A 26825-nucleotide genomic window follows, 5' to 3' on the forward strand; every position below is an offset into this window, starting at 1 on the left:
TAAATTTTACATTTTTTGAAATTTGTTTACTATTTTTTTAGATTTATTGAAAATCACTGTTTTTGGATGGTCCAGAATTTTCAGATCAAGTGATTTTCTAAATATCTAAAAAAATAGTAAAAAACTTTCAAAAAATGTAAAATTTGGTCTCCAAATACATATTAATATGGAGAACAAGATGAACGGTTCGGATCGACCGTTAGGATTTGAAAACTCGAATATAGAGCCGTAGCACGGTAACAACCCGTGATATGCATAGTTCCATAGACTCACTCCTGAAAGTATTGTCAAATTAAAGTTTGACAGAAGGTACATTATCAAAGATTCTTTAACTTTTTTAATAATTTGTGCACTTAATTTGTTTGTGATGGTAAGTAGCAGCCATTTGGGCATAAATAGTATTTTCCCTGGCCTTAACTGTTAGAGTTAAAATAGTAAAAAAATCATATAAAATAATAAATGCATGCTCTCAATGACATAACAGCAAGCACTTCATATGAAAAGTATGAGCTATATAACTTTTGACATTATGGATGCTCTCAATGACACAACAGCAAGCACTTCATATGAAAAGTCTTTTCGCATTTTGTAGTAATGTATATACTTGTTTTGTATAAACTTGAAGCTAAAATGTGTGCTTGTGGTCTTAAAATATGCATTTGTGAATGTTTTACATCTTGTATAATTGGTTAGTTACAGTCTATCTGGATGAAATAATTAAGTATAGTATAGTGAGGGCTATTTCAGGTGTTTCATTTTGTTGTGAGCTTGTTAGGCATTGCTGAAAACTTACAGCAGCGTTTCAGAGAACAAATGTTGTTCCTCAGATGATGTATCGTACCAGAGGAAACGGTACGTCAGTGCAATACTAATTATAATCAATCGGTACTCCTTTTCTCATAAAATACATGTGAGTAACGCAAGTAATATCACATTATGGAGATCTATCCCATCAATAAGGGGATAGCTCTCTACATAGGCTGCTCTCTATTTACGAACACCACGCTGTATGAAAAATAAATTAAAAAAAAAATAACCAAGAAAGAAAAAACCTACAAAATTAACTTACATTTCCTCTGTGGAAGAAAAGCAAGATATAAATATAATACAAGCTCACAGATAACAAGGAAACCTAAGCAACTAAAACCTGGAGGAGGATCACAAAACTGTGTTTATATGTAAAGCCTTGAGCAAAGCAGTGGCCATTTGCTTTACCAGTACCTGCCCACCTGATCTCTGACCATCACGCCTTTCTTCGATCAGATTTGTCAGCTTTTGTGGGAGGTCATTCTCCACTATTAGCTGCTTTGGTCTTGGGTGGTGCTCATAAACAGCCTGCCATTGTTTAAAATTTTAACAATTTTACCATACATTTTTGTTCAAATTTCAAGTCCTGTAAATTAACACCAAATGTATTTCTATTTATTAATGAAATTATAGTAGGCAATTTATGTTCCTGTGAGGAACTAATTTCTACCTAACGTGTTGAGAAATGTTATATAGAATAAACAAACCTTTATCAATTTTAGAAGATTCAGACGAGCAATGGCTTCCTGATGGTCAAGTCTCGCTATTAGCAGTGTAGTGAGGCCACTTGTTGCCATCGCAGTATTTATACGAGACGATTTCCTGTGTTTTTATGAAATACTTAAATATTTACATAGATATCAAGTAAAAGAGGGAGATAATCATCAATTCAAGGAAATAACTCACAAAAAATCTCAAATTTTTCATTTTTGACAACATGCAGCCAAGTAATCAGCTCCAATAGACTATTCCCACAAGAAAATAAATCTGCTGTAATTCTTGGGGAATTACAGGACCTGTAATCCCAATCCGAACCGTTGGTCTTTCTCGAGATTTGTGCATGAAAACTTACTTTTTTTCGAGATCTGTGCAGAAAATATTTGAACGGTTGATATTGGAATTTCAGGCCTGTAATTCCTTCCGGGATTACAGCAGATTCGGACTCTTCCCACAACACTACCGAACAAACTAAAATCTTTGGGCAAATTTGACTGTTTTTTTCTCCATAATTTTGGTTGTAAATACTAGCCTTTTTAATTATGGCCTATACCCTAAGATCCCGAAGACTGGTATCAATTGGAGCAATTACTCATTCCAACAGTAATAGAATAGAAACATCACAATGAAGAAAGCAACTTACGTGATGATTTTCAAGAAAGGCTCAAGGATGTTAACGAAATACTGCCCGGGGCAGTTCTGGAAGTACTTCACCAACTTTTGAATTGCATCTTTCTTGAGCAGCGCTTGCTCAACCTTCCTAAGCTCGTTATCATGCGCCAGACAGACAGCGATAGAATCCAGTGCTGTTCCAGCCCAGGCCTCGTCTTCCAACAAGCTGAGGTACACGTCGAGGCCTCCGTGGGCCCGCAACTGTTCCCTTGAGTTTCTAGAAGCATGCGCCATGTCGCACAGGAGGGGCAGTGCATATTGCTTCAATGGGGAATCTGACATGATGAAGTTCATCAAGTGGGGGATGATACCGTTTTCAGCTGCTTGTTCCTGCCGCCTTTTGTTAATCTTACACAGGTTGAACAGTGCATTCAGGACCTGAAATGAAGAAAAAAAGAGCAATCCGGCTACTTTATTATGAGACACAGACATTTAGGGATATTTTTGTCTAACAATTCCACAATTCTCCATTCAAGATTGGTTTTACAAATCAACCATAATTTCATCACCTTCACCCGTATAATATAGAGGACTACAACAAAATCATTTTGGATTCTAATAGAATGGGGCATTGTATGGTTAGATAGCTTAAGTGTGAAAATATTAAAAATAGGAAAAAAAAAATAGAACTACAAATTAAAAACATTAATAAATGAAGGAATACCTCATTATGGATTTGAGTAACAAGGGGACCATCTCGGAGTTCGAGATTTGGAATCAAATGTTTGATTGCATCTGAACGCTGCAGAGTCTCTAAGCAATTTGGATCGGTCGACAAATGGTTGATACACTTTAAGATCTAATTCAATGAAAAAGAACCAAGATAACCACGTTAAGTTTTCTCATCAAAATCACATAAATACCACAATGAATACATAATACAGCCTCTAGCAATATGTACAAACCACCACCATACGTGTATAGGCCATTGGTATGAATCAAGGCCATCGAATCACAGCCATTGCCTATATAGGCATCCACTACCAACTTAATCAGATTTTCCAACAAAGCTTAGTGATAAAAGAAACAAAAGTGATGTAGAGTTTTGCACAAGATAATACAAAGAGTATCATTACCTTCAATAAAATAAGGGGTTCAATCTTGTTAAACATCTGGAAAAGCCTGATCATCAAACTCTGAACACAGAGATAACCTTTGACGACACTATCAGCCTGTGCAAATTCCAACAAGAGATCAGCAGCCTTCTCTAGATACTCCCTTGCAACATCAGCACTCATGGAAGAGACCATCTGGGACAGGATGCCAGAAGAGGTTGTGCTACCGGGTCTAGCATTCAACACACCCGAACCAGAAAGAACTCCAGATACAGTTTGAGAGGCAATACCAGATGTGGAGGCACCTTCATTGCTGGAGACTCCGGGGGTTACTGCAGAGATCATGTAGTTGCTTTTGCTTGCGGTTCTATGCGGATGCTTCATGGTATTGGATTCCAGGTGGTTACCATTCTCACGACCTTGTCGGGATACCTCTGTAGCATTAGATTACAATGGAATAAGTTTAGCTAGACCATGCATTCTTAACCAGCTATTGGTAAACAACTTTGCTCCAGTTCATTCCAAAAAAAAATTATAGTTGAAAGGAACTGGCTTTGGTACAGTTAACTGAGAATTTGGATCCCCTAAAGGAGCTCAAATTTTGAGTTTGGATTCGGATCATCCAATCTGCTCTGGCACAAATAGTAAAGGGGCCCCGTGCATCCCACCTTAGGTCGGATTGGCCGGAATTCTGATTGGACAGTCCGCATCTTCAAAATTTTGGTTACTTTAGGGGATCTGGACCCATTAAATGAAATATGTACTGGCAACTTAAATATCAGAACTGCAACACTACAGCTGATACTGAACACTGTGAATATAAAACATCAGCAACCCTACATAACAAAATAAAGAAAAAAAAATAAAAAATCTACCCGCAAATTCAGCCATCAATAATTCAAGTTCACCATTAGGCTTCCTCTCTGTGGTAGAAGCATGCAGCAATGGCAAGATGCTCTCATGTCTTTCAAGTCCAGACAAGTGCCGCATGTAGTCCAGTTGACCTGACACCTGCCGAGACGGCATTTCCTTCTCTAACAAGCTTAACAAAGGCCTCACATGATCAGACTGATGAGGAAGTAACAGACCAGACCCACCATTTGACATGAGCTCACTGTGTCTCGGTGACCTGTCAATCGAGCTCCTTCTAGGGTTTGTACCAGCCGCTGTATCATTGAACTTGGGTGAACCATCCAAATCGGCTGAACCAGGCCTGAGTGACCTTTGTACATCAAGTTGACCAGAATGAGAAGAGTGGGTTTGAATCTCAAGCTGTCCAGACCGTGGTCTAGGCAGTGGTTTTAGGCCGTTCTGTGTTAGTGCCAGCACGCCAGATCCTGAGACCCCAGCAAGGCGGGTTGCCTCGTTGAGACTGTGCAGAGTGATGACTAGACGATTAAAGATTCCACTTTTTGCTGCAATACGGCAGAAGTCCTTTCTAAGGTTGCTCTGCTGAAGCTTGAACACTTGCCATATCCCATCTATCGCCAAATGGACCATTTCCCTGATTAAGATAAAAATAGTTGCAAAATCACAGCTGGAGTATATAAGAAAGGATTTATGCTTGTCATTATTTCTCTGAAAAAGTGAACTTTCTAAACACTTGGGAGTGTTTAAAGCACCATGATAAGTTTGAAAACAAAATTATGGAAATTAACAAAATAGCTCAAATAGAGAGACTAAAGGAGCATATAAAATAGATCAGCTCAAAGCAAACCTGTACTTGGCATAGTCAGGTTCAAGTAAGTTAACCAAAGTAGGTATCCCTCTGCATGCTATGAACATTTGCAACGTCTGTGTGCTGTAAAAAGAAAATATTCAACAAAAATAACAAGTTATAACTCTTGAGAAATGTATACACTGAAACCAAAATGTACAGAAAGCAGTGCCTCCAAAGTAAAAAGTCATAGATTCTTTTACAAAATCAAATACAAATGAAGAAAACCTCGATTGACAAAGCTGCTGAAAAAAGAAAGCTGCTTGCATTCGAACCTCTCTAGGCTCTTTAGGTGTTGCCAGATTCATAACTACTGGAATCTACAATCCACAAAATGAGGGCACTTAATTACCGCAGCTTAAACCTCCATTGAGATGATAAATTGAAATCTAGAACATATATCTTACAAGACCAACAAGGCAGGCATTCTCTTGGAAAGTGATATTATCTTTGATCAAGTGGTTGATAATTTGGAGCACCGGGACAGTAATCTGTGTGGAAATTGTAAAAAAAAAAAAAGGGATATCAGTGCCAGTGATCATCGCTTGTTGAATAGTAACAGGTGCATTGAGATTACACCTGAATAGGATACATGTAGAACCAAAGGTCATCTGTAATGTTCAATGGATTTATGCTAACAAAAATCCAGGTTACCAATACAAAATAAAATATAAACAGTACCAGTAGCCTTGGAAACATAGGTTCATTTGTTGAACAAAACTAGTGTGGCAAGGTCTAGTTTGAGCCTGAAAAACATTCCAGTTTATCAGGCTCAGTTCTACATGTCAGCAAGAACAAACTGAAGCACCAATTTTTGCATAAAATATACGTACTTGTGGTTTCTTAAGGTCAAGTAGTTCTATTAGTTGGAGAAATCCATGTTGCGACATGAAGGTCTCTTTTATCTCAGGACGCCGCGTGAAGAAAACTGTAAGCTTCTGGCACGCCGGTATAATCACTTGTTCCGACTCCTCTGGCTTCAAAAATCCCACAACTTTGTTGAACTCCACAGACTAAAATTCACAAATAAAAATCATCATCCAGAAGTACTCACCATTATCAAACTTAAACTTTGTTTAAACTTAGCACAAGAAGAGTACTAGGTGCACTTAAACTAAGATCAGTTGAAGTAGAAAATAGCTGAGGAAAACTCTAACCTGCAAAGGAAAAATGCTCTCTGCCGGCATGTTCTCATCAAACACCTACAGGACCATAATAATCATCACCATAATAATCATCACCATATATAGCAAAGGAAAATACGAAAGACTTAAGAACTGATCTCCCCATACCGATGGATCAATGTCACTGTCCTGGATATCCATGACCATCTTCAAGAGCCCACCACTTCTGGGCCCCACCTGCTCAATTTCCTTTTGTTTTTGTGCCATCCTGTTCTTCAGTTCAGATGCAAGATCATTATCACGGCTGGTGACAGATGTTGATGCCTCATTACCCTGGCCCCGCTGATCCAATGGATGAAACAGGTCATCCAGCACTGCATCATTAGGAGAGTCACTGAACCGGCTCAGATCTCCCACTGCCGTCTTTTCCTTGGGTGTTGAATACTTAGCAAGCTTTTGTATTCAATTTGTTTAAAATAGCTACAAGTTAGCTCAAACAAACTAAAACTACTTGAACTCTTGGTAATTTTGGAACCATTTAATTACAGTCCATGCAAAGTACTGGTACTCTCTGACAGTAATAGTCCATCAGAGTCAACACTGGTTCCTTTAAGAACCTGGTAATGAAAAAAAGATTATACTTTTCTTTCTTTTTTCTTTTTTTTTTTCTTCTATTGTTTTGGTCTTAATCTGGATTTTGTCTGGTTCTCGGGCTGAAGCAGGGATTATTGTACACTTTCTGTACATTTGTGTTTTCTCTTCCCTATTTTTACCAAAACTTGTGGTACTTATGTCTAGTTTTTTTTTTCGCTTGCTGTAGCACCAGGCATGAACAATCCCTATCTGCTGTTTTACCCACACGGGATCAAATTCATGTTATAGCTAAGGCTAAATTATGGCAATATTAGAGCAGTATTAAGTTTGTAGTTACTCTGAAAAGAACAGAGCGCACCTGTCTGAAACTAGCATTTTTTCCCCCAGAACCAAACGAGAAGGCATCAGACTCCTCAGCACCAGATCTTCTCCCTCCAAGTTCTTCATTTCTCAAATCTGCCTTTTGCAACTCTTGCACCCCATTATTCGGTACATGGTCAGGTGAGATTTCATATGAACTGGGTCGGGTTTCATGCACCATCTCATCTCTACCATCAGATGGTAAGGAAAGCTTCTGGGGTTCTTTCATGGAAGCTTGTCCATCCTTTGGATGCTCAAAAATGCCATTAGAGGTTGAACCTTCAGTGTGCTTTGGCGCAGATTTATCTCTCTCCAAGGGAGAATTAATGTCTGACAACTTTTTTCCAGAATCTTCCTGAATGAGGTCGATGGATAAGAACAATAAATGCACTTTGATTTTCAAAAGACAACAAATAAAATTAGCATTGAGTGCGTTACATATATTTCCTGTAGCCATTATGTTCTTACCAAATTTCACACGAGAGAGCATTTATTGTGATTGACAGGTATGGTATAATTGCAAAAAGGAACATCCGCAAAAATAAGATTTAGATATCTAAAATAGAAACAGTGCAGGGTCACAAGCATATAGCCAAAATAAAAGGATAGTTACATTTTCAATTTGAGAAGTAGCACTCTCTCTCTTTTCCCCTTTTGGGCTATCAACACTGTCTCGATTTGCCCTGCTTGAGTCGTCATCTACTTCCTCAATGTTTCTTTCATGTTGAAGCCATAAGATAAAAAATTAAATGATAAATAATAAACTAACTCCCTTACTGTAATAAAGTCATATTCCATATAAGTAGAATTTTGCATGTAAAAGAAATGCATCCGTAGTGAAAAAGTAAAGAAAGTTTCTATATAAAAAGTTACCTCAGAGCTCCAGCATCTCGAAGATATGAAGGTGGGGTCCGCCTTGAATTATGAATCCATGGGTGCATGAGTAACGTCTTTGCGTCAGGTCTTTGCATTGCATCCTGGTGTAATATTTCCACAAGTCAGCATGAACATCCGAGCATAGTGTAAACAGAAAGGCCATGAACAGGAATTACCATCTAGGACCTCAATTTTATCCATTATTATTCCCTCTTTTACTCAGGGTTGAGAAAACAGCTGTGGTTTCATTGAGGCCCGATACTGAACTATGACCAAATCCATACTAATAGCTCCCACAACATTGGCTCTAAGATGGTTTTGACTATAACATTTGGGTTCATTACAGCTCATAATGTGTGGGTTGTTAATATGTAAATTTTTTAATCCAAGCCAATACAGCAATAGGAAAAAATACGAAGTATAACCTTTTTAAAGCACAGACGAAGAAAATCAGTAATCTCAGGTGACAATCCTTCAGGTATTGGGGGACTCTCATCCTGAAATAATCCAAGTTTGAGCAAGTATGCTTTTAAAAAAGAAAACATGTAGAAATTAAAACAGTAAAATGTATGTTCCAATTGAAATATTTAATCAGATAACAGCTGTAATCTGCTCCGTAATGCTAAACATTATCTTACAATAAATGAGAAATATACCCAGCCTTAATTTCCAAAACAAACTTAACCCCCATTACATCTTTTACTTTAAAAAAGAGTTGTGATACAATTTAAAAATTGCACGGTCAAGTCCAGGTCCAATCCAAGTCTAGTCTAGGTTAGTTGAGGTGGTTGACAAATAGGCGAAAACTGAGTCCAAAATGAGATCTGACCAGATCAAATATGGTTTGAGCTAAGATCTGATTTCTTACCAAAAAAAAATAAGCATGAACAACTACGTAGCTCATCAAAAAATCAAATTAGTCAACTAGTCATTATCTTATTACTTTGTTTTGATTTTATAAAGTTCCAGTCCCAATTCTCAATTTTAGGTAGTTTCCTCATCCCCAAGAACTGTTAAGCCTATTATTTGCAAGCCCAATTTCATTTGTAATCAGCTTATGATGAATTTATTCTAGTGTTTCAGTTATCCTTCTTATGGAAATCCTTAGCACCCCTCTTTACCTTCTCTTTGTTATTTAGCTTGCCCAGACCTCTTTCCCTTGCCAAAACCTAACCCTAATTAATCCGAACCCCATTTCTATCAGAGTGAGAAAGAACAACTATTGGATATTTTTCAAAATAACAGATTGAATGGTACAAAAGGCATCTCTCATTTTACATCATTCAGGCCACTTACAAGTTTTAAGAGATCACATTGTCCTATATTTTTTTCTTCTCCAAAGGCAAGAAGCAAAAGTGTACCTGAACAATGCGAAAGAGAGCAGGCATGGGCTGGAGGTCATAATAAGGAGGTACACATGTTAGCAGTTCAATGACTGTGCAGCCCACACTCCATATGTCTGATGCCGCACAAACCCCAGACATTTCAATTACCTATTATTACAATGTATACATGTTTCCATTAGAAAATAAAACCATAATCTCAATTGTTAAAAGAAGAAGAACTAGATTATAACGTCTGTTCAGAAGTTGTAAGAAGACTGACAAAATAACATCTTTAATGCCAAAAAAAGAAGAGATTAACATTCATTGCAATGTATTGACATGGATAGTAAGTGTTGATACCAGAATAAAAGGTTACCTCAGGAGCCATCCAATAAGGGGTTCCAACCACTGAATGAGTGTTAATATCAGCTTCAGTCAACTTGGTTGCCACTCCAAAGTCGGCAAGCTTGACTAGACCCTGCCAAACAAAATAAAACTACAGTGAGATTACAAGTAGAACAGGCAAGAAATTGCATCGCATACAGAAACTAGAAGTCACCTCCTTGGTCGTTAAAATATTGGCACCCTTGATGTCTCTATGAATGACACCTTGCTCATGAAGATATACAAGCCCTTCCAGTACCTGGTCATCAATGAAGGTTTTTCGGCAACAGTAAGTATAATTATGACAAATTTCTAAAATGACAAGTTATACACTTAAACCTTATTTTTTAGGTGCATATGAAGTGTCTAAAAATAAAATAAAAAATGGAAGAAAAATAATAAAGGGGTAACCAAGTCAAAAATCAAAACATAATACGGACCTGAGTTATATAAACAGCCACTAAAGACTCTGGGAATGGTCCAAATTTGTTGGGCTTGATAATATTAGCAAGTGAACCATTCTCAACATACCTGTAGCATCACAAAAAAAATAATCTCTTACAGGAGTGTATATATTCAAAGGATTATCTCATTAGTTCATCACAACCTGTACCAGTGTGCAACTCGATCTTTCCATGTTTAGTATAATATGCCAACAATTTCTAATATAATAAAATGCCCGTTCAGTAGTGTTCCAATAATTCCAGAATATATCAGTCTATGGTACATCTTAGTATGGGCAAGTTTCACCACAGCAGATACCATCCAGGTGCTATTAAACCAAAATGACAAGCTTTGAGGGCACAATTAAGAAAAAATTGAGAGAATGGTCAAATTGCATATTGCAAGTAAACTTGTTAAACAAGATATATATTATTACTCAAGAATGATGTGTAGATGAGCCTTTGTCTTCAGTGACCCGAGATACTTCACAATATTTTTGTGGTTCAGATTCTGTAAGAAACAATATCGATTTTATTTTCAATATGGAAATAGTTCAGTGCATCTAACTAACTTATTGATGGTAGCAAATAAAAATAGAAATGCAAACCACCAGGCACAAAAGAAGCATACCTTCAGAAGATCAATTTCTTGCTGAGTTTTGATAATCACCAAAAAAGTATTGCAAAAGAAGAACAAAAAAGCATATAGTCAATAAATGTCAGCAATAATAGTTCGTGCAGAAGCCACTTTGACAAAAAGAAATCCTGGGCCAGTTATACAGAGTATAGTATCACCAATGAATTGATAACCATATAGATAAATAGAACCTAAAGGGCTTCGGACCACCACTTACCCATGGGAATTCAATGCAAATTCAGCCCAATGGGATTCAATTCCAAAGAGGTGTTTGGTTGGTTATCAAAAATAGAAAATCGGTTTGCTATACCCATGCCACATCAGCAATCCCATGGAAAATCTAAAATTCACTTGAACCTCTTTTTCTTTTTCCCACAAAGCCACAACCTCGGTTATCATTCCACATCTTCTTCTACTATGTATTCTATAGTGTATTCTTATGCCCTATTTTCTGTAGCTTTTAAAAATTTATGCAATTAAAATTGATCAAATCAAAATTAATTTTAAGTTCTGCCAAATCAAATTACATAAAATAGTTATATTTATTATATCATAGCTTAATTAAACTCTGGGAGTTTTAATGATTGGAAATACTAAAGACAAAAACAATAATGAAAGGAAGTGCAATGAACTATCCAAATTTAAAAGTTTCTACAAAGTATTCCAAAGATACAACCGAACAATTCATTTTCGTACATGCCCTGCGGTTATGTCTCCATGGGTACTCACAAATTGGTTATTCCTATCCATGCCCATGGCATCCCATAAATACCATGCAAAATGGACCCAGAGGCCCACATGGGCTTATACCAAATGTTGTTTTTGCTTTATTTAATTTTTACAGGCTCCGTGCTTAATTGCATACTCAAGCATCAAATTATACTTTCCAGGATCGACTTATGCTGATTTAGATGGAAAGAAGAACAGAAAGACACGTAGCAAAAGAGATCAAGAACAAGTGTTGTATTGGTACAAAATGGTATTCATCGTAGCGAACTCACTTCCTAAAAGCTAACTTCCTCAAATATACATCAGTACATGATAAGTCGATTTTAATAACACCAATATTGCAAAGACAAAGAGGAACACAAGTTGCAATGACAGTATTCACAATTTCCTCCATGGTTGTCATTTTGAAAGATGCAAAGTTGGAAACATTATGGAGCAAATTTAACAGTTTCAAGCACATAAGAGGAATACTGCCAGAAACAAGTATTGAACACTTCTTCTTTTTTCTACCATTACTGGTTTTAAATAATATGGTTCTGGTAATAAGCTAAATTGAAATGACAAGTTGCAATGACAGAATGAAGGTAATCCAAATAGCAAAGGCTTAGATAAGCTAAATTGAAATAAATGAGAAGTAAAAACCCAATTATAGAATAGTTTTACTCAATTTTGTACAAAATAAGGGACAATGCAATTTGTACGAAAAGATAGTTCAGAAACATACCATTATAATGTTAAGATCCTCTTGGGGAATATTTTCCAAAGAGACCTGCTTGATGGCGACAAAATCCCCATTGGCCAAATCTAATCCCTTATACACACGTCCATACGCTCCCTTCCCAATTTCGTCTCCAAGTATCTATTCTCGAAAAAAGAAAAATTAAAACAAAGTCCAACTGGAATTCCATCCCAGAAACAAATTTACACTTGGAGCCATTAGGCTTACATATTTGTCGTCAAGGGTCCTCGACTTGGAGAAATGTGGGGTGCTGCTGACATGGCGAGACATCTTTGTAAGAGCAAAGTGAGCTCGAGATCTGGATCAGACACTCATTTGAATCTGGTCCCTGCCAAATTGGTGGTGAAACCCGGCTGGAAAATTCTTTCACCCCTCCCACTGTGGTTGTAGGATTTTGAAATGAAAACTACTTGTGTAGCACCATCAGAACCCTCAAGTTTCTATTCAAACAGAGAAAAGGAAAATTTATGTCATTTTTTTTTTTGACAATAACCGGTCACAACTGCCAGTTTCCATAAAAACATAGAAAATGTTACACCATGATGACCACTAGGCTTTCAGTCACGGCAAAGGAATGAAAAAGAATGAAACTCAAGCATCCTAGACAAATCATAGCCTGCCCAATCACAAAAATTTAGACCCAAACTAAGGAACCGATACATTACTGGTACCAATTCACAGAGTACTGTCTTCAGAGAAACCTTAACCAAATTACTTTCAGAAGTTATCAACTTCTAAGTCTTGTGTTCCGGTTTGAGCACATTTAGAGTATTTCAAACTGATACAAGGTTTCAACCAAATATGACAGGAAAATTTGGGGTTTTAATCAAATTGAACAAATTAGAGCAACACAAAGGTACAACCTAAATGTGCTTAGCAAGACCATTACGATTTCAAATTTGCTTCTGTAGAAAGCTAATTCTGGTCTAAAATAAGAGATAATCCAAATCTGGGGCGTTCTACGAACAAATTTGATATAGGGTTTACAATTTGGGTTTTCTAAAGGTACAAATACGTAAAAATCTGAACTAAATTTCCAGATTTTGTTCGTAATTGACACAATTTAGGTCAAAACAAAAGTTAAGGGGCTCATCCATAGTCATGGAGAGAGATAGATAGATAGATACCAGTAATCGTGCAGAGAAGAGAGGAATACGTGCCAGAGAGAGAGAGAGAGAGAGAGTAACAGATCTGGTCTTGGTGATCTGACCTCTCTCGCAGAGAAAAAAGAGGGTGAGAAAGGGATCGAGAGAACCAGCGACTCAGTCCGGTGAGGTGCCTCGCCGTGACTTGCCTTGCGTTGCCTTGCCTGGTCGCCTCTCCGTCGGAGAAAGAGGAGGAGAGCGGGTTCGAGAGGAGAGAGAGAAAAGGCGAAACAGAAAGAAATTTGTTTGATGGAGAGGTTCTTTGAGGAATACATATCACCTAAAGTAACTCAATTTTTGCGATTAGATCTCTACCATCAGATATGTACCAGATTGTATATGATTCTGATCCAACGGTTTTTATAAAACTTAAAAACTTGAGTTACTTCAGAGGATCTAGACTCGTTTGGTTGAGATGGCAAGTTAATCTGCCTAGTCATTGTTGCCACGTCAGGCGTTAACAGTGAAATTATTTACCGCGCGCGGTAACTGAAGCTTCATCATCGAATCTATACAAAGACTAAAAGAGTAAAGTTGATGTGTTTTTAAATTTACCAAGTTAGTTAATCAAATGAACTTTATAGTTAATTGAATTGAATTCAAATGATAAATTAAAATTGTTGAAACTGAACTATATTCATGGACCATGCATTTATCATTTTTTCTTAATACACTACTTTTTATTATTTGTTTATCGGTTCAGTGTATATTATATTAATTCGGAAAATTACAAATATGGTATATATATATATATTATTTGTGAAATAAATCGATTTTGTTTCGTTTGAAGCTAATACGATAAATTAGTTTTAATGGTTTTAATATCCACATCGGCCAAAAAAAAAATGATACGCATAAGAATACGCTAGTTAATGGATTGGTACCATACATATAATATTTCCCTATTTGTATTTATCCATCAATTCACCAATATATTTTATATGTGACCTAACTATTTAAATCATTTCATTATTACTTATAAAATTGAATTGATTTAGTAAATTTAGTTATTTAATATGTACGTCTATGTTATAGTGTTAGCTAAAGAATGGTCGCCTCCATTGTGAAGAATGGTAAGAAACTAAGATAAGTACTGTTTGTTGACTAAATTGTCCCTATAAAATACAGTGCGGATTATTTTTTTAATCATAAAATTACTAAATTGTTGGATATATATGCATAAATTAAATTAATGCTCAATCACGTAAAATTGTTAGATGAGAGAGTTCAAAATACTTTTATTTTTCGTGTCTTTATTATATCTTTATTTTATTTTAACGTTAATAACCTTAAATTCTAAGAGAGTATTAGTAGAGTGGAAAAAACGTGTCGTGCTGTGATTAACACGCCGTGACTTTGATCTCGTGTCGTGGTTAAGTGAACAGTGACATGTGCCGTGACCAAAATTTCAAGGAGTGGTCATGGCACGTGAGTCACACTATGACTCGCATGCCGTGTTCAAACGTAACTGGTCAGGTTTCTCACGTTTAACTATTTTTTCATAATTTAAGTTAGTTTCTTCAAGATTCACTATTTGATTAAGACCTAATGGTCCTGATTACACGTGACTTGCATGATTACGTGCCGTGACTAAAATGTCAAGGGACGGTCACGGCACGCGACACGCGAATCACGGCACACAACAATAACATATGCCGTGCCATACCGTTTCGTACCATAACCATGCCGTTCTGTGACGGAAGAGTCGTGCCCATTTTTCCCACACTAGGTATTGGCTACGTACGCGCTTTATGAGTGTTTTAGGGGGACACGGAAGCAAAGAAATAAGTGCATGTTCAGAAGAAAAGGGATGCCAGAATGCCACCGCACCTGTTAGCTGTGGAGATCAGAGAGGAAACATAATTATAGCTCACGTGCTTCAAGGGTAACAAGGTGCCAATTATTGTTGGTGTGCAGATGAACATTGAGTGAGTCCATGGTACTATGCATATCACAGGTTGTTATCGTACTACGGCTCTATATTTGAGTTTTCAAATCTTAACGGTCAATCTGAACCGTTCATCTTGTTCTCCATATTAATATGTGTTTGGAGACCAAATTTTACATTTTTTTGAAATTTTTTTACTATTTTTTTAGATATTTAGAAAATCACTTGATCTGAAAATTCTGGACCATCAAAAAACAGTGATTTTTAATAAATCTAAAAAAATAGTAAAAAAATTTCAAAAAATGTAAAATTTGGTCTCCAAACACATATTAATATGGAGAACAAGATGAACGGTTCGGATCGACTATTAGGATTTGGAAACTCAAACATAGAGCCGTAGCACGGTGCCAAATCGTAATATGCATAGTACCATAGACTCACTCGATGAACATTTCAAATTTTATAATTTTAGTGATTGTAAGATGGTAGTTAGGATATTGTAAATACATTTATTTTATTGTTAACTTGATAGCACTATCAAGGATTTCCAAAAAAAAAAAAAAATTTAAAACTCAAATATTAAAATAAAATTGTTAAATGTGATATTTTCTTTATATACATATATATAATATTTGTTATCACTTTTATTGATTAAATGTCTATCTATCCATCTATAATTAATTTGGGCCATATTTACTATCGTAATATCAAAACAATCATGCGATTGTTAATTTGAACTCAGATCTCTTTCAGATACTGTGTAAATTTATTTCGTCAAAATTAAAACAAATATAACTATACTGCACATAAAATTATTCCAAAATTTATTCATGGTATGTTGTGTTTGTTGATGTTTTTAACGGTCATTTTTATTAATACCCTAAATATATTTTGCGTCAATAAAAGAAATAGAGCAAATACTAGACATAGAATTATCCTAATATGCATGCGTTAATTTACAACGCATTCTATGCGTCGTTATTGTTTTAAATAATTCAAGCCATATTTAGGGATTCTAAAATCAACAAAATTGGTAAAATAAAAATTCTAACTTACATATACGTGCTTGAATATGATTCGTGCTAAATCACATAGATGTAATGATTATATAAAGCTATTCTAAAATGTATTTTATAGTGCGTGGTGCGCATGTGTTGATAATTTCGAGATTTTTATTTTTATCCAAAAAAATATATTTTATTATAAATAACTACGGTTTAGCAAAATTTATAAAATGCCCAAACCGTACATAATATTTAAGGTCCGAATTTAAAATTCTGGACCGTATAGAATATTTACAGTTTGTTTTTTTTTCGAATGGGCAAGGCAATTTTTGAGTGATGATATCTCACAATCTGTTTGGAGATTTTGAATGAAACTTCACAGTCTTGTTCTACGATGTCAAAACTACATGTCGGTCAATTTTCATAATTTTTGAAGATGTTTTGTTATGTTAACCAGAGGTGCAAAGTTGGACTCAGAAGTACTCCTTCAGCAGTTCGGGCAATTTTTGGGAGATGATATATCATGATCTGTTTGGAGATTTTATATGAAACTTCACAGTCTTGTTCTACGATGTCAAGACTACATGTCAGTTAATTTTCATGATTTTTGAAGATATTTTGCTATGTTAACCAGAGGTGCAAAGTTGGACTCAGAAGCACTCCTTCAGCAATTCGAGCAATTTTTGGGAGATGATATCTCACGATATGTTTTGAGATTTTGTATGAAACTTTACAGTCTTGTTCTACGATGTCAAGATTACATGTCAGTCAATTCTCACGATCTTGCACCTCTAGTTAACATAACAAAACATCTTTAAAAATCATAAAAATTGACCGACATGTAGTTTTGACATCGTAGAACAAGACTGTGAAATTTCATTCAAAATCTCCAAACAGATTGTGAGATATTACCACTCAAAAATTGCCTCGGCCATTCGAACAAAAAAAAATTGGACCATAAATATTCTATACGGTCCGGAATTTTAAATCCGGACTGTAAATATCCTGTACGGTTTGGGCATTTTTATAAATTTTGCTAAACTATGGTTATTTATAATAAAATAAAATTTTTTTTGAGTAAAAATAAAAATCTCGGTGATAATTTGAATCAATTTTAAGCCACATTTATGATCATAAAATCACAAAAATCAAAATTTTTATTAATATCCAAAAAAATAATTAATTTTGAATTCTACACGGTAAGATTTCAAAAAATATTAAAATTGCAATTTTATTTTACGGTTTTGGGTCAACTTTTCACAAATTAAATCTACGGTTTTAGTCCCTTCAAAACCGCAGAACAAATTCCCGGTTTCAGAAAACCGGAAATTATTTTTGCGATTTTAGATTCCAGACTAAATAAAATACATATACACAGTAAAAAATTTCAATCATTTTAGGTCACATTTGTGATTATTATCAAAACTTGTATCCTTTTACTGTCTTTTACATGTGTATTAGTTAATCCATACCAAATCATAAATATACAATTAATAAATATTATATACTAAATTTTGTTAAAAATAGATTTATAGTTTATTTTGCCGTTTTTTATCAATGTATATTTATTCGTACTTTTAATTTAATAGTCATCAATTCAAGTTGCATAATATTAGCACAAGATATATACAGACTGTAATAACTAACAAGCAAACCTAAAGAATTTAGATGCCCTGAAGCAACCCAAAATTTAAGATTGAATACGAACCGTCTGATGACATCCGTACATTTCACTTTAAACCAGATTAACATTAATTCTGATCAGACGGTCCGGATCTAACCTCAAATTTTGAGTTACTTCCGAGAACCGGACGCACCTCTAAAGCTGGTAGCGGCATCTCACTAGTTCTTCTCCCTGGACAAACGACAAAAAGGAAGGAGGGGGCCAAGGTGACACGTGTCCTCTCATGTTCCCCTGTCCCTTCCCCATGTGAGATGCGAAATACGAAGATTGAGATTCATTGACCGTCGCGTTGTGTTTCTCTGTGACGATTTCCTGTGTCGCTCCCCAGACCCCGATAACGGATTAGGTATTAGGTCAAGACAGAGATTCTGTTTTGTAGACGTGGGACCATCCTGCAGTAACTCTGCTCCTCGAACGACTATGGAAATAGGCGCACTAAATCAACCTTGATAATAAGAATTCGGATTCCCTAAAGTAACTCAAATTTTTTGTTTAGATCTACACCGTCCGATCTTCTTAGACACGAAAATATTAAAGTTAATCGCGGACGTGGATTCTGATTAGACGGTTCCAATCTAAATTCAAAACTTCCGTTACTTCAGAGGATCCACACTTAGATCCAGAAATGGATCACGTTTTGCTATACGTGGGACCATCTCGTCAGTGTCATCTGCTCGAAGCTACTGTGCAAAACGGCGCATTAAAATCAACCTTGATCTATCCCTTTCCATTTGAACAGTACTGTACAACACTCTCTACTCCAAAGAAGCAGATCTATCACTACAAAAGCTCTCCTCTCTCTCTCTCTCTCTCTCTCTCTAGAGACCTCTATCCATGGGAGAATCACCTGAAACATCCCACAAGGTACATGACGACGACACCGACGACGACTCGAAGGGAGGTGGTGGCGGTGGGGGAATCGGAATTGTCATCGTGTTTGCCATCTTGGCACTTGTAATAATCATCGGAATAACCGCTCTTGTTCTCTACCTCGTCTACCGGCCATCTCATCCCCATTTTTCAATCGTATCAGTTGCCATTGTAACCTTCTCCAACTCATCTTCGCCGTTCAACACCATCACGACTGCGGTTCAGCCGACGCTGATTATTCGGAACCCGAACTCACGTACCAAGATCCGATATGACCGAGTTGAGATGTATGTCACGTATCGTGATTCGCCGATCACTTCTCCGGTGTTCCTTCCACCTTTGACTCTAGTATGCTCTCCATCTCTACTTGTATTATTATCATTTTTTAATATGCTTAATTAATTTGTTTGCTAGTGATGGATCTGACATGTAGCTAACTAATATGAATCATGATACAAGAATACATTATCACAACATCACAATGTAAAAACATAACAAAACATTAGTGCCTATTAGAAAAAACAAAACATTAATTTTACTCTCTTATTGTTCACATTTTATTCAGTAATTTTATAGAACCTACATAATATACAAGGAGGGAGAACTTCAAATCAATAGTACAAAAAAATAACAATATACTTAATTAGTTAATTTGCTAGTGATGGATCTGACATGTAGCTAATTAACACAAATTAATTACAGGACAAAGGCACGTCGGTGGCTGTTGCGCCGGTACTAGGTGGTCCCGCCGTACCAGTGTCACCTGATGTTGCAAACGGACTGGTAGCAGACCGGTCGTTCGGGGTTGTACCGTTGCGTCTGATTGCGGTTGGTAGGATCAGGTACGACCCGGGCCCGTTTCACGGCAGGTGGGGCTCCCTTTATGTCAGGTGCAACATGCTGGTAGGAGCTAGAACCGGTATCTCTGGTCCGGTACCGTTGCTTTCTAATCCTGATTGCAAAATTGAGTAGTTAAAAAAGTGCCGTTTGTTTCAAGATCTTTTTTTCTTCTTCTTATTTTTGCTTATTTTTTTTTGTTTTTGCTTTTTCTTTGTTGCATGTATGGAGTTGTACAAAGGATCACATGTTGGATAAAATTAAACTAGGGAGAATTTCATGTATACCCCTCAAAAATTTCAAAATTACGTATTCCCTTATATGAAATTTATAATGTCATATTAATCTTTTAAATTTCAAAATTCAATAATTTATTACATATATACATGATGAGAAAATAGATACTGTATAAATTAATATCTTTTCTTTTTCTTGCATGTGTAATGGTGTTGTACAAAGAAAGGATGACAAGTTGGATAAAATTAAACAAAGTTGGCAAATGGTAAATAATTAATTAATGTAAGGTCAACCAAGTACAGAGTCATTAATTTGGATCTAACTGTTCATTTAATTGCATTGTAACTTTGGTAGAAGAGGTGCATTAAATAGTTGTGGGAGAGAGATGATTATATAATATTTTTCTCTCTTGGAAGGATGGGGAAGTATATGGAACCGATTAAAATATAATTTAGCTGTCAAAATGGGAAAGATTCTGTTCTCTGTATCTGTATGATAAGGCTCGTTAAAAATAGTAAAAACCACATGTGCATTTTAACCTTCTATTATTATATTACTTTAATTGTACTATTTTGTTGGGTTGTGTTTGTGGAGATAAGGATTGATTGGGATAGGCACATGAATTCATGAATTCATGAATTAATGCATGCATGCATGGCATATGCAGCAGAGACGAGATGAATAAAACGACAACCATTTTTTGTTTGTATGGTACATTTTTTTGGGAACAAAAGCTGCCAAACACACTGTCGACTCAATTATTTTTACAGAAAAGAGAATAATATATCATTAGTAGACAGTAGTGTTTTTTTGAAAATTTATGTAAATTTTTTTTTCCCTAAAATTGATAATATTATTTTATATTGTATTTTTTAATTTTAAAAATAACAAATTTATATAATTTACTAAATTTAACATTAAAACTCACACGCAGAGAAGGAGAAGTATATAATTTGAGATTCTGAAATGTTTTTTTTTGTTTTTAGTTTTTTTAGTTTGTTGGATTGCTGTCTGCAAATTTAATTAGTTGCATGCGAACAAAAAGATAAATTCGCATATAATGATAATGAATATTTAGTTTTTAAATTCTAAATTTTGCATTTCCTTTTCCGCTTATAATTTTAATTATCAAATAATTAAGAAAGTGTACAATATATGAAAACATAATGCTCTATTTTTCTATTTGCAAATAAAAAAATGGAAAAAAAAAATCTCGAACGGATTCCCTTGCTGTATGCTAGTGACATTTTATTTAATTGGCAAATAGAAATTTTTTTAAAAAATAATTAACTTAATAATTTTCTGTCTGGTTGATTTAATACTATATAATATATATATATAAAAGCATAACTCATAAAGTATATTAGTTTAAATTCATCGTCTGAAGTCTATTAAAAAAATATTAACAATTAAACTGAAATCTGAATATAAGGATAATAATGCGCTACACACACTAGGCTCCTCCCTCATTTTATTAAAAATTATTCAATGGGCCTTGAAAAAGCCCATTTCATTCTGAAAGTCTAGATAACTTGTAGTACAGTAGATTTTAACTCCTTAATCAAAATTAATACGGTTACTGTTACTAGACGGCTAATGAATACTACTGTGCAAAATAATTAATTAATTGGAAAAATCCCTTATAATTTCTGATCAGATGAGGACCTAAGAATATCGAAAAATTTAAAACTTAAAGAAAAATTTTGAATAGTAAAGATTTATTTTATATTGTTTACTTTCCTGTAAAAATAACATTTAGCATACTACTTTTCTAATAGCAAGGATAAGTATTATAAATAACAGTATGTGCTCGTCCGAAGGACATGATACCACCAATTGATTAATCGAGAATAATAGGCCAATTAGTCAGAAAAATTTGTGACGGTTTTATCACCGCCAATTACTAATCGGTCGTTTTCTACAACACTGGTAAGGATTTATCTTGATTGATGGAAACTTTTATTCCATCAATTAGGTCCAACTTAATTTGTCATTTGCTAAATTTCCTAATCAATTGACATAGTTGGACCTAATCAATTCCATCCAAAACAAGCAACTGATAGCATGAAAGTGTTGCTTTAATAAGAAACACAAAAAAAAAAAAAAATTGACAGACATTATTACAAACCAAGCAACTAATAATTTGGCAAAAAAAAAAAAAAAAGAAGTTCTCAAAATAATTAAATTACTGAGACATGATATCCCTTTAATTTAGCAAATGAAATCTGAACATATATAATTAAACAAATTCCCTTTCTGGACGCACACAGCTGCAATATTCTCTTTAGGCGACTTAACAGAAATTAGTCTTGAATTTTTGTACCATCAGGGACCTAGGATTAGTACAGGCTTAATTAGTATATATATGATCAAATATGTACTCATTTGAGGAATCTATTGAAGAAATAAGAAAAAAAAAATTAACAGTAAAAGAATGTTAAGTGTTACTGAAAAATAATCATTAAATATTGGAACCTATCATGTTTGGTATACCTATATATAACTATAGAAGCACCATCCATGCCAGCAAATCAGTGTGCTCCTGGTCAAGCCTGTCAACGCATGTTAACATAGATTAAATGAGATAATTAATAAGACCAATCATTAATTAAAGACTCGATCCACTTTTTTTGTGGAAAGGAAATGATATGCTTAATTATTTATATACCTTGAAGAAGCATTAATTAGTGGATGGTGAATCATCTCTAGTTGTGCCCATCTGTGAGATTATAGCAGAGTAGGGTCCCTCTTTGCAGAACTTTTCAAGTTGAGGGCACTTCGAAATCGTAAGCTTTTTAAGAGAAGAGAGCATTCTGTCGAGACCTTCGGGTAGTTCCTTCACCATCAAGCATTCGTTAATGATCAAGGTGTCGATTTGTACATGTGCCAACTCGTCTGGAAAGGATGTTAGGTTATAACATTCAGACACCCAAAGAGTACCCAACCTGTCAAAGGTTCCTAAATCGGTCGGCAAAGAGGTCCAACTTGTGCACGAGAGATACAACATATCCAACCCGTTTTCTAACTTGCGCAACCATATGCTTGAAACCGACTTGACTTCAGGACACTCGTCTAGCTCCAAAACACAGAGTCGTCTGCATTGCGGAAGTTGTTTTAAAGAACTACATCCATATAATTCTAGCTTCAATAACCTAGACATGCACAATTCATATTTTTCCTCCTCGGCAGGAAGTATGCCAATTAGGTTTGGGCATTTCCGGATTGACAGCCGTATCAAATATTTCAAGTATTTAAACTCGGGAGGCCAGAAAACAAGGGTGTTGCAATTAAAAATATCCAAATAACGAAGCTGTATAAGTCTTGACCAAAAACCCTTGAGTGCACGCGGTAATGTTGTAGGCATGAAAAAACTATTAGTTGAATCCATTCGCATTACTCTAAGCTTACTGTAATGGTCACGGCCCTCTGCTCCTAATGTTGGAAATGGCTCAATACCATCATTACTTGCTTTTGCAATGTTGGCTTCTTCAACATGCATTTGTTTTCTAATTATTAGATATGTGATAGACTGGAGCAACCTATAGTTTTCTATACTGGCAGTTATGCGTTTAAGTGAAGGCAAACATGGCATGGTTTTTAAGTTTGGACAGCTGTTGATTTCCACCTCAAAAAGCTCACGGAATGTGACTTTTTCTTCAAAAGTGGTTTTCAGATTTGAACACGTGGCTCCGGCTCCACCTTGCCATCTTTCCAACCTCTTCAAACCAACCAATACCAGTCTCTTGAGGCTCGGGAACAACCGGTCAACTTTCAAACTATATTTCTTATCGACACGAATTATACAAGTCAAACTCGGCATGTGCTTCAAGCAAAGAACTCTAAGTGACAACAACTTCCACACTGCAGGAAGGGTTTCGCATTGTGAGCAACCAATCAAATGAAGTTCAACCAAATGTACCAAACCCGCTGCCCATGGATTGACAAGCCAAGATGCAAATTCACGACCCCCGTATTGTTGTATTTTTAACACCTTCAAGCGGGAATGAGGTCGTAGATCCTCCAATACTGAAAAATCAGTATTTTCTTTTGACAAAACTAGTTGTTCACTACCCCAACATAAAGTCAGCCTATCCAAGTTTGTCTTTGAAAACAAATCAGCCTCTTTTGCAATTGCTGGTGTTTTCACCTTACGCAAGTTATACAACTCAAGCAATCCGCCGAGATGCATGCCCTTTATTTCATCAATGCCGGTGCCGGCATATTCATCACCAACAATGTATGTTGTAAGAGTTTGTAGGTTGCTGAGCTGCCTGAGATGTGCTGGCATTTTCTTTAACCTAGGACATTTATCGATATAGAGATGCCTCAAGCTCCTCATATTTTTCATATATATATTTTGGAAGCTGGTAAAGGAGCAAACATTTTGAGAGATTTAGAGTTTCTAGGAAGTATAATGTGCCTGTTGATTCAGGTAATGTTTGGATTCTACTTCTAGATAGATCGAGATATCGCAAGTGTCTCATATCATTTAGATTCGAAAGATCCTTCTCAAATAAAGAACAGTGTAAATGCAACCCTCTCAGGGAGTTTGCCTTGGGCACTGCACTACAATTAACAGTTCTACTAAAGGGATCATCAGGGGACAGCAAAATACGCACGGTTGGATTGGTTTTTAACAACAGAGGGATATCAATATTTACCCGTGAATCACCGGAAATAGGTAGGTGATCAGGGATTTGCACTATTTGCAGTGCGAATTCTTTCGCCGCAATTACTGCCCGCTCACGAATAAGGTGCAGCATCTTGCATGTTACTCTATTATGGTATCCACAATTGCTTTCGTATGAATAACCTTCATGGTCGTGTTTAATATTCTCAAAGAAGTGCCTCGAGGCAAGCTCATTGAAAATGAGATTACCATTTTCTTCCGGAGGCATCGATCCAGATCCGTCCGAAGCCAATAATAAACCATTGGCCATCCAGAGTTTGATCAAAACCTCCTTGTCTATGTAATGTCCCTTAGGAAAGAGAGAACAAAATGCAAAGCATTGCTTAACTTGAGAAGTCAAGTTATCATAACACACCTTGATAATTGTCTCAACAGGTACCACATGATCATTCAACAATATCTCCTTTTCCAATTGGTCAATTACTCCTTGCCATTCTTCAGGCTCTTTTTTAAACCTCATCAGAGAACCCATCATATTCAGTGCTAGAGGTGATCCTCCACATCTGCCTGTAATTTTCTTACCCTTCTCTAATCTCTGTGGACAAGTTTCTAATTTAGGATCACCATAAAATGCTTTGTTACAAAAGAGCTTCCATCCATCATCAGGCATCAAAGGTCCTAGTATAATAGGGTTGAGGTTTTTTTTATCAACAATAATGTATTTCTGCATTTCATCAAAATTGCTTGTAATTATTAAAAACCTCATATCCCATCGACCCATTTTCTGCCAGTCCTTTAATTTTGGCAGCAGTTGTTCAAAGCCAGTGCACACATCATCCAATACAACAGTAAGGCGGACAACCCCACTCAGTTCTTGATTAAGGCGAAGCTCTAACAAATCTGTATGGTCTTCGGATATGCAACAATCTTTCTTTATTATACGATCAATTATGGATTTTGTGACTTTACCAATGTTAAATTCAGTACCAACCTCAACCCATACTACATAGTAGCCAGAAGAAAGACATATCGATCGAGCAATGGCAGTCTTGCCTATTCCATGTGGACCCTGAATGAAGATGCTGACCCCAGCACCAAAAATGTCTCGAATAGTTGCCTTTTCTTCATCTCTTCCGACAAAAATGTCTCGAATCTCTGTCGGATTTGAGAGAATAAACTGTTGTTGCTGCCTTTCTGTAGTTGTTATATTTAACTCCTGACCCGTTCGAAAGTTGAGAGCTCCCATCCTTTCGACAAGGCCATCAATTCTATTAACAATACTACCAATTCTATTTTCAATTCCTTGCAGTGCCCCACTCGGCATGGTCTGTTCATCAATGCTACTATTCTTAAAACAAGAGAAGGGGAAGATACCGGCTCTTACTCTGCAACCATTCCAATTCTGGAAGTCGTCGGCCTCAGCCTCAGCCTCTGTCTGGAACTTCGCATATCTGAAATCATCTACTATGTCGTCAGTATCATACACCACTGAGTTGAGTTCAACAAGCCAGTTTCTGACGTTGGGATCACCTTCAGCACATAATTCGGCATCGGCCAGCATGGGTTGGGTAGTCATGAAAAAGTTGAGCAGCTTCTCGCACTCTTTCTCCATCTCAGGCATCAATCCGGGTTGTTGAAGGAGAGGTATCAGGCCTGATATCAGTATGCTTGCCATTGCTTGGTCTACGTTGAATGAGAAAGCACAATAGATCAAGAGAAAATGTTTGAAAGCAGTAGAGAAGTTGAGATCTAGGTTTCTCTTCTTTGTTATTCTTTTAATTATCTTCTTTTTCTGGAACAAACTCTGTGATGATAAGCGTACGGCGAGTTTTTCTCAAGTGTTCTATCAATATATATAGCAATGCTATATATATTACACGAAAGAAAATAAAGGCATGCAACAATGAAACATATTAGAAAGGAGAAAGGAGACGTGTATTAAGTGCAAGAATATGGAAAAAGAGACAATAATGAGTGCAAGAATAAAGGAGTAAGGAGAATAAAGAGAAAAAGGAGTAAGGAGAATAAAGCAACGAATGATGCTAATTGCTAAATGATATTTCCTTTTAACTTTCTCGTTCTCATTATTAATTCCTTGGCCTCTAATGACTAATTAGAAATTTTCTGCAAATCCAGTTCATGTAAATTAAAGTTGGTGCTTGTGTTTAGTGAGGATTTATCAATTTTGATTCTGTATCAATTATTAATTAATTATATGAGTATTGAGCCTACATTAAAACATATTTATATTTCAATTAAAAAAATATATTCGAGTAATTCATGAATGAAAATTATTTAAATATATATTAAGGTTTTTTTTTTTTTTTTATGAAAACCAATTGGCACACTCA

The 26825-nt window shown here is 35.8% G+C and overlaps 4 protein-coding genes across 4 annotated transcripts; 1 reads left to right on the plus strand and 3 right to left on the minus strand.

Moving 5' to 3' along the window:
- Positions 1-892: 892 nt before the first annotated feature.
- Positions 893-13616, minus strand: LOC144562171 (MAP3K epsilon protein kinase 1-like). The gene is made up of 25 exons (XM_078311345.1): positions 13307-13616; positions 12387-12619; positions 12165-12299; positions 10706-10726; positions 10512-10585; positions 10072-10162; positions 9807-9890; positions 9624-9725; positions 9284-9415; positions 8348-8419; positions 7920-8023; positions 7660-7762; positions 7045-7401; positions 6261-6545; positions 6126-6170; positions 5802-5981; positions 5376-5459; positions 5197-5288; positions 4969-5052; positions 4127-4755; positions 3273-3685; positions 2861-2995; positions 2168-2574; positions 1515-1629; positions 893-1335 (listed from the first exon to the last, which is right to left on the minus strand). Exons 2-25 carry the CDS (start codon positions 12447-12449, stop codon positions 1159-1161), a joined length of 3984 nt encoding a protein of 1327 aa, XP_078167471.1. The 5' UTR covers positions 12450-12619; positions 13307-13616; the 3' UTR covers positions 893-1158.
- A 5013-nt stretch (positions 13617-18629) lies between these two features.
- On the plus strand, positions 18630-19904 carry LOC144543883 (NDR1/HIN1-like protein 1). The gene is made up of 2 exons (XM_078292363.1): positions 18630-19118; positions 19473-19904. Exons 1-2 carry the CDS (start codon positions 18735-18737, stop codon positions 19740-19742), a joined length of 654 nt encoding a protein of 217 aa, XP_078148489.1. The 5' UTR covers positions 18630-18734; the 3' UTR covers positions 19743-19904.
- A 2006-nt stretch (positions 19905-21910) lies between these two features.
- LOC144543966 (putative disease resistance protein RGA3) lies at positions 21911-26170 on the minus strand. Its single transcript, XM_078292434.1, has 3 exons — positions 22513-26170; positions 22338-22396; positions 21911-22177 (listed from the first exon to the last, which is right to left on the minus strand). Exon 1 carries the CDS (start codon positions 26147-26149, stop codon positions 24152-24154), a length of 1998 nt encoding a protein of 665 aa, XP_078148560.1. The 5' UTR covers positions 26150-26170; the 3' UTR covers positions 21911-22177; positions 22338-22396; positions 22513-24151.
- LOC144569904 (putative disease resistance RPP13-like protein 1) lies at positions 22525-24132 on the minus strand. The gene has a single exon (XM_078320399.1). It carries the CDS (start codon positions 24130-24132, stop codon positions 22525-22527), a length of 1608 nt encoding a protein of 535 aa, XP_078176525.1.
- Positions 26171-26825: the final 655 nt, after the last annotated feature.

This window comes from Carex rostrata, chromosome 1, assembly GCF_964058835.1.
Source record: "Carex rostrata chromosome 1, lpCarRost1.2, whole genome shotgun sequence".
Taxonomy (NCBI): domain Eukaryota; kingdom Viridiplantae; phylum Streptophyta; class Magnoliopsida; order Poales; family Cyperaceae; genus Carex; species Carex rostrata.

Coding starts and splice junctions, on each gene's coding strand:
- LOC144562171 (XM_078311345.1), bottom strand. CDS start 12,449: ATGTCTCGCCATGTCAGCAGCACCCCACATTTCTCCAAGTCGAGGACC. Junction 10,163..10,511: donor CATCTACACATCATTCTTGA/GTAATAATATAT, acceptor GTGATGCTACAG/GTATGTTGAGAATGGTTCAC. Junction 8,024..8,347: donor TTCGTCTGTGCTTTAAAAAG/GTTATACTTCGT, acceptor ATATTACACCAG/GATGCAATGCAAAGACCTGA.
- LOC144543883 (XM_078292363.1), top strand. CDS start 18,735: ATGGGAGAATCACCTGAAACATCCCACAAGGTACATGACGACGACACC. Junction 19,119..19,472: donor TCCTTCCACCTTTGACTCTA/GTATGCTCTCCA, acceptor AATTAATTACAG/GACAAAGGCACGTCGGTGGC.
- LOC144569904 (XM_078320399.1), bottom strand. CDS start 24,132: ATGCCAGCACATCTCAGGCAGCTCAGCAACCTACAAACTCTTACAACA.
- LOC144543966 (XM_078292434.1), bottom strand. CDS start 26,149: ATGGCAAGCATACTGATATCAGGCCTGATACCTCTCCTTCAACAACCC.